The following is an 11658-nucleotide window of genomic DNA, read 5'->3' on the forward strand; positions in this document are numbered from 1 at the left end:
TATTATGAAAAAGTTGCAACAATTTTATCTTTAATAATACCTATAATTGCATTAAAGATACTGTTTTTATAGGATTTACTTGGGCTAGAAGTATTGTGAACTAAAGTTCAGTTGAGCTTTTTCGACATTCAAAGGTCATCCTTGCACATTGGATGCCATCAAAGATAGGGTGGATCAAACTCAACAAGATGGTGTTGTTTCGGCTCTTACTAATAGTCCTTCGATTGGAGGAGTTTTCAGAGATTCTTGCGTGAATTAGCTGTGTGGTTTTGCTATAAGGACTGGCAAGGATACAATTTTCAAGGCGAATCAAAAGTTGTTTTAGAAGGACTCACCATAGCATGAGAGACTGGTTTTAAGTAACTGGAGTTGGAATGTAATAATGCTTTGTTAGTTGAAACACTAATAGCTAGAGATGCTGCGAAATGTTAGAGTTACGCTTGATCCATCAACTCTCACGCCGCAACTGGGAAGTTCGGATTCAACATATTCCCAGGGACCACAACAAAGTTGCCGATCATATGACTAAAATTGCCAGCTTAAATTACAACAACTTGTAGTTGTTTGAAGAACCTCCGTTCCTGGTCCAAGAACTACTTAATGACCATCTTGCTACTATGTCCAATATCGCCTGTTAGTGTTTTCTTTACCTTATAGCCACTATTTTACTGTATTTTTTCTATCGAAAAAATAAAATAAATGTAATTATCATTATCAATTGATATATTATTTCATCAATAAAATAAATATAATTATAAATTTAAAATTAATATATTTAAAAAGTTAACCTAATTATAAATCATTTAAAACTTAATTATAAAAACTACACTCACTTTAAATATAATTAAAAAAATTATATACTGTGCAGAACTCAACCTTTTTATATAAACTGTGCAGAACTTCTCGTAGATACGAGATAATTTCCAATCTATTTTAAGATGAGATAAGATTTGACAAAGGTGCTCATGGGCCGGGCCGGGCCCAAAAAAATTTCGGCCCATGTCCTAGGCCCGGGCTCGGCCCAAAATATGGGCCTAAAATTTTGTCCAGGCCCGGCCCGAAAAAAAATTCCTAAGTTTGAGCCCGGCCAGGCCCATTTTTTTAATAAACACCAAAAATTTATTTTAAAAATAAAAAATAAAAAAATAGTATTTTAAAAATATTTTAAAATTAAAAAAAATAAAAATATATTTATTATATATTCAGGCCGAGCCATGCCCGGGCCAAAAAAGTGGTGCCCAAGGTTCGGTGCGTTTTCTAATCGGGCCTTGTTTTTTGTCCAAACTCATATTTTAAATTTATATTTTTATCCGAACCCTTTCATATTTCGGGCGGGCCGTCGAGCCGGGCCGGGCCACACGGCGCATGAGCACCTCTAGATTTGACTCGGCTATTGAATTTTCACCCATTTTCTCTCAGTATTCGTCTTTAACTTTTCATTCCAAAAGCTCTTACATTTCTACTTCGATTTGCCTTTTTTCTGGTCCCCTAATTTCTGCTTTTGGGTTTTCTGCTCTCTACCTTTTTTTATCTTTTTCTCCGTAACTTTGAATGGGTAGGTATTCGAATTGACCTTCTTTGAAGGAGAATCTTGAATTTTGCTGCAAAAACAATCAAAAACTGCTAACTGCTTAGTATTTGACTCGAAGTTGTTTTCTTTATGCTTTTTCATATATATTTTTTTAATCTGGCGTTGCTTCGAGGCTGGCTTAATATGATTAATCGTATAAAGGGCTTGTCTGTGGCTGTAATTTCTATTTGAATCTGATTCTAGGAGTTTTTAGTCCTCCATTCTTACCAAGGGTTTTGTTTGACTTCATCTTTGGTACTTAGGTTCACGGCCAAAAATATGAATATTTGGCTCTTAGGATGACACCTTACATTCAACTTTAATGAATAAGCTTTATGATGTATGTTTTACCATTCATCCTCTACTTAGTCGAAGTTCTAAAATTTTGGAAGTTTTGATAGGATTTTAAATCACTTGCTGATGCGATAGTGGATTAACAGTTGTATTACTATGTTTTAGATTTAACAGGTGAGATGCAAGGGAAAAATGGAAAATCCAAGCTTCTTGATCAAGCCTTTTCTGCCTTTTTTGTGCAGCTTCCTAACAAACTTCAAAACCATCTTAAGGTTAGTCATTTCTCCTACGTAGGGGGGAATTCGTTTAATGGACTATTCTTTTTAATTATCTCTGAATTTGAATGAAAATCCCTTCTTCTTTTTTTTTTTGCCTCAGTCACAGTTCAAGGGATTAGCAAAAGATAATGATGGATTTGAATCTGCGAACTCTTTTCTCGAGAAGGAGAAGGGTTCATTTGCTGGATTGAGGATTGATCTGGGGAAACAATTGCAAGCTTGGAGAGAAAATCCTTCATGGGTCAATCAACCTCCAGAAATAAAGGTAAAGAGTTATTGGGAACTTTCATGGTTTCCTTCTCAACAGCTATGTGACCCGAACTCTTCAGTTTTCATGAAGTACCCATACTAGCATTTGTATCCGACACATATTTAAACAAGGATACAAGTATCTGACACTCACTCTCGAGTGCCTGCTAGTAAAAGCTTTTAACTCTAGGCCAGTCAAAAGCATGAACTTTCCTAGTGCTATTTCACTCATATAGCCAAAGTTGTAGAAAACCCTTGGCTTGTAATTTTAAAATATAGTTTGCACTACATTGCTGTTATCTACATTCTTGGATATTTTATTCTAAGGGCCCATCAATTTGCAAAGAATTAGGCTAATGTTATTCTTGGCAGGTTAGTGTGCCAAAAGGTTCTCTTTGCAACCTTAAGGCAAAACTTGATGTTGGGTTGCCCCCAGATGCAGTGTATGATATTTTAACTGATCCTGATAGTAAGAGAATTTTCAAGAACATTAAGGTAAGAGCGGTATATTTTGATCCATAATAGTAGATTGAAGTTTTCTATTTAGGACACCATTACCAATTTGATGCAATGGCATTCCCAGCTTCAATGCTTCAAGCAGTCTCAGGAAATTCATATATTTATTTCATGAACTGGTATTCTGCTTCAGGAAGTGATATCTAGAAAGGTTTTAGTTGATGAAGGTCAAAGACAGGTGGTTGAGGTGGAGCAAGCTGCTTTGTGGAGATTCCTTTGGTGGTCAGGTACCATCTCAGTTCGTGTTCTAGTGGATCAAAACCGAGAAGATCACTCGGTAAGGATTTTCTTCTCAGTTTCAATTTTAAAAATCCATGACTGAATCTTTTCTGTAAGTAGGACTTTGGCGGTCTATTTTGGTTGCTTTTTTTCTTTTTTGAAGTTCAAATATAGGGTTAATCTATTTTGAATCTCCACTTAGCTTGCCATTTAATTGATTCTAGCTCTTTATTTCTCTTTAAGTGCCCGTATCTGACACATGGGTATCGGGAAATCAGATCCTAATATCCTCCAGAAACATGAAAAAGCTTAGAAATCATATCATCTGTATCCTACTTTTGAACTAAAGATACAAGTTGTTTGTAAAAAGATTATGCATGGGTTACTTGCAGTTACTCTTGATTCTAATGATGACTAGTAAACAGATGAAGTTCGAACAAGTAAACACAGGATTCATGAAGAAGTTTGAAGGTCAGTGGAGAATAGAACCTATTTTTGTGGATGAGGAAACCTGTTTTCCTTTCAAACCTAAAACATTGGCAGAGTATTGTTCATGTAGTGAGGGTAAAGGAAGGATTGGGTCAAAGGTGAGCTTGGACCAACTGGTTCAACCAGCCATTGTCCCTCCCCCACCCATTTCTTGGTATTTAAGGGGAATTACTGCCAAGACCACTGAGATGTTGATACATGATCTAGTTGCTGAAGCTGATAGACTCACAGGTGGCCGTCGATCTGACTCTAAAACTTCGAGCAAGGAGTTTAGATTATCTAAGGAACTAAACGAATATGACCCAGTTAAGCAAATATTCAACATTAAACAAAGATGGAGCTTACATAGGAGAAATGCAAAACAGCATCGTAAGAAGTTGTTGAGTGTATAATCATCTAATTTTTTATTACTTTAATTTCATTTGAAATCTGTTGTTTCAATGTTTATATATGCTAAATATGACTCCTATTTCAATCAAATTTGATAAATAATCTTCTAGTTAAACTCTGTTTATTTCTTTCAATCAAACTTTGATTAGTTTAGATTATTTTATTATTATTTGACTTATGAATTTAGTTTATAAATAGACTCTTTTGCAACATTAGAAACTGATACCCATTAGAGATTAAAACTCATAACACATTTAGAGAATTTTGTATTTATGTTTTAAGAGTTCTTTATTTTCGGGTTTTCGGGGTTTAATTTTTATCTTCATCTTTTGTACTCTTCGTTCTTTTGTCATTATAGTAAATTTATATTTGTTCGTAGTTTTTTTATCCTTTTTGAAAGGATTTTTTTCATGTTAAATTTGTGTGTTCAATTTTTCAATTTCTTTTGCTATTTTTACTTGTTCATTATTTAATCGGGTCGATCCTTAACAAGTGGTATAGAGTTAGTTTAATTTTTGTATATCAACTCGTTCAGAGATGGCAGCAATAAGGTTTGAAATTGAGAAGTTCGATGGTGTCACAAATTTCAATCTATGTCAAGTTTGAATGATGGCAATTCTAGTTCAAACTGGCCTGAGAAAAGTTGTTATTGGGAAAAAAATCTGAGAATCTAAATCAAATAGAATGTGAAGGTCTTGATGAAAAGACCTTGTCTGAAATTCAGTTGTGCTTTGCAAATATCGTATTGCAAGAGGTATTGATGGAGAATACCTCATTCGCCTTATGGAAAACATTAGAAACTCTTTATGCAACTAAGTCTCTAACTAACCGTTTAGTATTGAAACAACGTTTATTTATGATTCACATGAATGAGAGTGAGCTTCTTAGAGATCATATCAGTCAATTCATTATTATTTTAAATGATTTAAAGAATGTTGAGGTTCAAATTGACGATGAAGATCAAGCTATACTATTATTATACTTATTACCCCTTTTATACAAGTTTTTCAGAGAGACCTTAATTTATGGCAAAGACATTCTCGTTTGAAGATATGAAGGGTCATTTGTTGAGTAGGACAAACTCGACGATGAGTTTGGTTCGGATAGTAAGGCAGATAGACAAGCTTCCGTTTTGGTAACATCAAAGAAGCGAGACAATGTGTTACTATTGTAAAAAGTTAGATCACGTCAAAGCAGATTATTATAAATTGCGGAATAAAAGAGCTGTTGAGAGTAATGAGGAAGATGTAGCTGGTGCTAATTTAACCAATGAAAGCGGTGATGATTTCTTATTAGTGCCAACAAGTGATAACTCCAAGCTTACATCCGAGTGGATCCTAGATTCGCGATGTTCTTTCCACATGTGTTCCAATAGAAAATGGTTCTCCACATACAGTTTAGTTGAAGGTGGAGTTGTGCACATAGGAAACGATTCATCCAGTAAGGTAATTTGTATTGGTACTGTTAAAATTAGGATACACGATGGGACGATTAGGACACTCTTAGATGTTAGGTATGTACTTGATTTATGAAAGAATCTCATCTTTTTAAGTATTTTAGACTTGAAAGGATGTAAAACCAACATCGAGTCAAGTGGCATTAAAGTATCTCGTGGATCTCTCATTTTGTTAAAAGGTAAAAGAACAGATAATCTTTAAATTTTGGAAGGTTCTACAGTGACCGGTGAAATCGAATGACCCTCGTTCGTTACAAAGTCGAAGTCAACTCGTTTGGAGCGGAGGCAACTTAGTCATAGAAAGGAAAAATGTATGACCGTTTCGTTGAAGAGAGATTTTCTTTTGGATGCAGGTTTTGAAAAGTTAGAACACTGTGTTTGTGAAAATTAAACCCATGTTAGTTTTGATTTGGCAGTGTACAAGTTGAAGGTTAGAAGTCTTCCAGTTTCTAAGCATAGATTCGACTTTGTTAATTCCTTACATAGTTCAAGATAAGCTCGTGGTGGGCTTTGGCAAAGATGGTGTTGTGGAAATATGAGTCAAAGTGGAGACTTGTTAAGTATGACTCCTATTTTAGATAAATTTAAAAAATAATCTTTTAGTTAAACCTTGTTTATTTGTTTCAATTAAACTCTGATTAGTTTAGATTATTTTATTATTATTTGACCTGTGAATTTAGTTTATAAATAGTCTCTTTTACAACATTAAAAATCGACTCCCATTGAAGATTAGAGCTCATAACACATTTAGAGAATTTAATGTTTACGTTTTTTAGGGTTCTCCGTTTTTTTGCCACTATAGTAAATTTATCTTTACCCGTGGTTTTTTATTCTCTTTGGAGGGATTTTTCTACGTTAAATTTGTGTGTTTAATTTTTCAATTTCTTTCGCTATTTTTACTTATTAATTGCTTAATCGGGTCGATCTCCAACAATATATATCTATGAAAAGTGACCAACTTTGTAATGGTGTTTCCATAGAAGGGTATCAAAGTCTCTACCAAATAAAGTATTCAGATGCATTCTAAAATACTATCAAATACTATCAGCAAATCTATTACAGTTTGTTTAGATTCAAAGAGTAATTCGGACTCCCCAAGTGCAAACTTTAGCAAATACAAATTGCTAAATCTTTTCACTAAGCTATATATATATATGGAAAAAAAAACCCTCAAACTTTGTTTTACTTATTCTACAGTTCCCATCTTTCCACTACAGCATGACACAAGCCAACATCAAGTAAAATGAAGAACAATACCAAAAATTTTAAATTTTAATATTCAAAAGGCATCTATTTTACAGGAAAAGAATTTTTATTATCTTGATCCTTATTGCGTTGATACTTTTATTAAATTCAAATTTGAAATATAGATAATTCTTCTGCTGTTTATGACTAGATTTTGGTATGCTTAGGGTTTAAAAGCATCTATGGAAGATTTATTGAAACAAAAAGAAAGAATTGATAAATAGAAATTAAGTGATAAGAGTTAAAAAGGAAATTTAAATTATAATTTCAAGATTCGAGTAACAGATAATTAAGAAAGTTGGGAATAATTTTAAGGAAAGAAGATATAAGATCCCCTTTTAATCAAAATAATGCTTAAACCTCAGCCATAGATTTAATCCAAATGGTTCGGATCTCAAACTTGTGAAAGATATATAGATCCCTTTTTTCCTCCCTTTCTTCTCACTTCCCAATCTAAAATTAGTATTTTGCAAAACTAATGCAACAGAAGATTTCCAAATTCCGGGTTTCATAGAAATGCAATTCATGCAATTGCAAATAAGTTTTTGTTACAGAAAGAGTTATACATCCAATCAAACCAATTTTTTGTTTGCAATATATAACCACAAGGTCCAAACTAATATGGTCATCTCCAAAAATAGAAACGCATAACAACAATCCAGCTGTCACAGTCGAAAAATGAGGGCATAATAATAATTGAAGAAAATAAGACTAGATAATGTTCACCCCTGCATCCAGAATTTTTGATACTGCAAATACCACTTCTTAATGGCTTCAGGCCTGCAAAATTGTATGTGGACATAAGAAAACAATAAAAGAGCATTTTCGACTATTTGATAGTGTGTAAAATATTATATTTCACTGCCGAATCTTGTTTCAACCTATTGTAAGAGAAAAAGAAACATGGAGTGTAGAAGACAAAATCAAACGGTTTGATTATGAAGTTATACTCCTTGAAGGATGTAAATCAAGTACAATTATCCATAAAGATAAGTTTTGAAAGTATATCTTCTTACCTTGTTAGCTATGTTGTTTGAAAGCCAATCCAGACCCTCATAGAGCCCTTCACCAGATGTTGCACAGGTGCTCTGGATGTACCTGAAAAGACCAATAAGATACATTAGTGGCAATGAATAAGAAGCTAGCAAACTAAAGCATGAAAACACAATGCAAAAGCATACCAGTGACGCTGTCGAAGGGAATTAAGACCAAGCTTATCAGTTATTTCAGCAGCATTCATTGCGTTTGGAAGATCCTGCTTGTTTGCAAATACAAGCAATACTGCATCTCGCAGCTCATCCTGAAAATGAGTTATAGTTAACCATGAAAATCCAGCAAAATTAAGCCAACATCAGAAGTTTCAACTCATGCTCCTAAGTTTGCCCTCAATATTCTAGTAACTCTATTTTCATTGATATTTTTCGTATCCTCATTGGGAATGAGACTGTATCAAAATCATTACATGAAACTACTTTTGATGAATAAATATCTGGAACAAAACCAGTAGCATAGATTATGCACACAATTTTTATTGAAAATAACCATTAGCTTCTTAAAATTGTAGTACCATACATGTCTTTCAACACATTTACTCAATAGCACTTGCGCAATGGTCTTTACAATTGACAGCTCAAGTGCCACAGAAGAATCAAGTCAGTTACGCTAGGAATATCTTGAAACAATTGCTAATGGATCAAACTTAAGAAAAAAGACCCCCCTTTGACTACTAGTGTAAGACAGTGGACATCTGACCACCATAGAGGAGCCTTGACCCTTGAGCACTAGGTTACCCTTTTGCTTGTTTATAGCTATTAAATCTAATGTTATACGAAGGCAGAAACAATAGAATCCGAAGCCACTTAACAGCAATACAATTCAAGCATAACCAGTAACCGGGGAAACAAAGGTGGTTCCACTTAAAATTTAACTTGCATACCTCAGTCAACATTCTATGCAATTCATCCCTAGCCTCAACAACACGGTCTCTGTCGTTGCTGTCAACCACGAAGATGAGACCCTGTGTATTCTGGAAGTAATGCCTCCACAACGGACGAATCTGCAAGATTAAGAATGAAAAACTGGGGCATTATTGACTAAGCATTACTTAGACACCACAACATGTAAAGATCCCCTAACTATCACTGCATCAAAAATTAAATAACATTTGAACTATTGCTGAAATAATAGGGAAACATAAAAGGAGAAAACACATACCTTGTCCTGACCACCAACATCCCACACAGTGAAACTGATGTTCTTATATTCCACAGTCTCCACATTAAATCCTGCAAAGGAAAACCATGACTAGTTAAAAAGATAAAGCTTGAGATGGATTAATAAAATCACAAGCCTGAAGAAATTCAAAGTACTATACAAATCACAATATGAAATATTAGCACTATGGTCCTCTAACTAGAGGTCACATGCTTCAAAGCTAATTCCTAATTTTGGATCTAAAAATCATAGGTGTAAATCGGTTGCATTTGATTTATACATGTTTCAATATCAAGGCTCTAAACGTCTAACATCTCAATTCTCAAATATACAAAAACAATAATGATAGCATTGACAAAGGAAAAAAAAGTTTCTACCAAATGATACAAACCCTGAATGAAAATATATTATCTAAGATGCAATTAAAGTTCGAAGGACCAAGAAAGTTAGATATGCTCACCGATGGTTGGAATGGTGGTAACAATTTCTCCAAGCTTGAGCTTGTACAAGATGGTAGTCTTACCGGCTGCATCGAGACCCACCATCAAAATCCGCATCTCCTTCTTAGCAAAAAGCCGGCTAAAAAGCTTCGTGAATGTCAGCCCCATTTCTCTTCCCTAATTGCTGATCCCTAAATATTACAATATTTTAAATATATTATTTCAAAAAAAAAAAACTCAAGCGTACCATTTTCCCAATCAATAATCAGATTTCGGTAAACCAAATAGATCTGAAGGTAGAGGTGCGAAGAATCAATACCATTATACCATTTCCACGGTTACCATCGAGAATTCAGTATATATACACACATAAATGGAGAAAATGAAAAACAATAAATCTAGAATACTTCATCGCCTAGATTTTCAGATAAGAGAGGAAAGCGACTAGATTTCTCAAAATTCGATCGACTGACAAGACATGAGGAAAGCAAGCATTCACGCAACGAATCGTTCATAACCAACAAAGTTTAAAGTAAAATGAAAGGATTTCAAAGCCTCACATCCAAACTAAAACAAAGAGAGCGCATTGAATTGGTTTCTTTACATTTACAACTTGCGAGATCGAAAGGAAAAATCGAAACAGAGAGATCGAAAGGAAAAATCGAAACAGAGATTAGAATGGTTATATACCTTTGGAGAAAATCGCAGAGAGATTTTGAATTTGATTTTGAAGCAAATGGAAGAAAGAGAGGCAGAGAGAGCTTGAGACCAAAGCAAATTAATTAATTTATTTATGAAGGAAAAGGCGGGCTGCACCCGCACCAGATACTTTTCCCCATCATTTCACATAAAATAACAAAATTGCCCCCGCGTCAAATTTCGCGTACCAATTGCATTCAGTTATGGACACCGCCACTGTTGCTTACACTATCCGAGTGGCCCAGCTTTCCCACAAGATATTTTTTATTTAGGTTTAATTGTGTTTTCAGCGCTACATTTTTTTTATATTTAAAATTTAATCTTTATACTTTTGATTCCTAGAATTTAATATTTCCACTCTTTTGATTTAGTAATTAAATTCCAATTGACAATATTTTAAAAGAAATCTATTAAATTAGATTTTATGGCACTTCTTTTAGAAATTGCTCAATGGTCAATTTAAATGTGATGACCAGATTTTAGCCAGTGTCAAAAAATGTGGTTTCAGAATCTAATTTTACAAACCAAGCCCATGAAATTATGAATAGAAGGATTTACTCATTTAGAATGAAAGGCATTTGTGGACAGTCAAGTAATTAAATCGAGAAAATCATCAATTATAATATAGGGACTAAATTGAAAAGTGTAATCGCTATTAAATTTTAATTTAGAAAATACTTGAGGACTCAATTAAAATTTGTGAAATGGATCTAATGTTAACCATTAATGTTTCATAAGTTAGTGGATGAGACCAATCCTTTCCATCCATTTTCCTTATGTTAAATAATGATCATGACCATTTATTTAGTTAATTAAGTAAGATTTGTTCCTTAATTAAGTTTAATCATTCTATTATCTAAGAGTATATGACAAGTGAGTGGGGAGAGAGAAGAGAACATTCATTCTTCTCTCCCAAATTGTCGTCCAAAGCTTGAAAGAAAGAACAAAATTTCCCTTTTACTTCCTTTTGCATTTCGATCCAAAATTGAATAAGGTTATTTGAGCTTAATCTATCATACCCAAGTTTTAGATTATCAAATTTCTAAGTATATGCTAAGTTACCATTAGTAGGTTTTTGTGGAATCAAGCTTGATAATGTTAAGAATTGTTGATTAATAAACTTAGGTTATGTTAGGACTAAGTTTAAAAGTGAAAAGCGTAGGATTTGATTAGAAATTGTACTAAGCTATATAGTTCATATATGACATTCAAGACTAAATTGGAAAGTTGTTAAGAAATTAAGCTATAGATTACAAATAAAAGGTCCCTAATGAAAGAATATGAAATTGGATTTTGATTCAATACTAAATTTTGAGAAATAAGATCATTTCAGATATTAGGTCTTATAGGGACTAAAATGAATAAAATACAAACTATGTTAAATTATTTTGTTTTCATGTGTTTGTGTGAAACTAATATTATTTCCATTATTGAATTTATCGTACGTAATTAAAGACCACATTGGGCATCTTGAGATAAAGGAAAGGCGAAGGCCATAGACGAGTAACCTATTCTGGTTTGTGCTTTCATGAATTTGAATTCAATTTATAGCCGATTAAGTACTAATTTGACTAAGATAAAGATTGTTACTTGTCTCAC

At 33.5% G+C, this 11658-nt stretch overlaps 2 protein-coding genes across 4 annotated transcripts; one reads left to right on the forward strand and one right to left on the reverse strand.

Moving 5' to 3' along the window:
- The first annotated feature begins 1407 nt into the window (after positions 1-1407).
- LOC107922372 (uncharacterized) lies at positions 1408-4104 on the forward strand. Of its 3 annotated transcripts, none has more exons than XM_016852374.2 (6): positions 1408-1555; positions 2030-2136; positions 2243-2407; positions 2764-2886; positions 3041-3184; positions 3552-4104. In XM_016852374.2, the coding sequence occupies exons 1-6, from the start codon at positions 1552-1554 to the stop codon at positions 4005-4007; spliced, it is 999 nt and encodes a 332-aa protein (XP_016707863.1). In that variant the 5' UTR covers positions 1408-1551; the 3' UTR covers positions 4008-4104. The 3 variants fall into 3 exon arrangements, with proteins under 3 accessions (XP_016707863.1, XP_040943276.1, XP_040943277.1); XM_041087342.1 differs by having other exon boundaries at positions 1441-1555; positions 2039-2136; XM_041087343.1 differs by lacking the exon at positions 1408-1555 and adding an exon at positions 1573-1910.
- A 3093-nt stretch (positions 4105-7197) lies between these two features.
- LOC107922371 (ADP-ribosylation factor 2) lies at positions 7198-10234 on the reverse strand. The gene is made up of 7 exons (XM_016852369.2): positions 10051-10234; positions 9381-9551; positions 8921-8991; positions 8643-8762; positions 7888-8006; positions 7723-7804; positions 7198-7486 (listed from the first exon to the last, which is right to left on the reverse strand). The coding sequence occupies exons 2-7, from the start codon at positions 9526-9528 to the stop codon at positions 7481-7483; spliced, it is 546 nt and encodes a 181-aa protein (XP_016707858.2). The 5' UTR covers positions 9529-9551; positions 10051-10234; the 3' UTR covers positions 7198-7480.
- Positions 10235-11658: the final 1424 nt, after the last annotated feature.

This window comes from Gossypium hirsutum, chromosome D01, assembly GCF_007990345.1.
Source record: "Gossypium hirsutum isolate 1008001.06 chromosome D01, Gossypium_hirsutum_v2.1, whole genome shotgun sequence".
In the NCBI taxonomy this organism is placed as follows: Eukaryota; Viridiplantae; Streptophyta; class Magnoliopsida; order Malvales; family Malvaceae; genus Gossypium; species Gossypium hirsutum.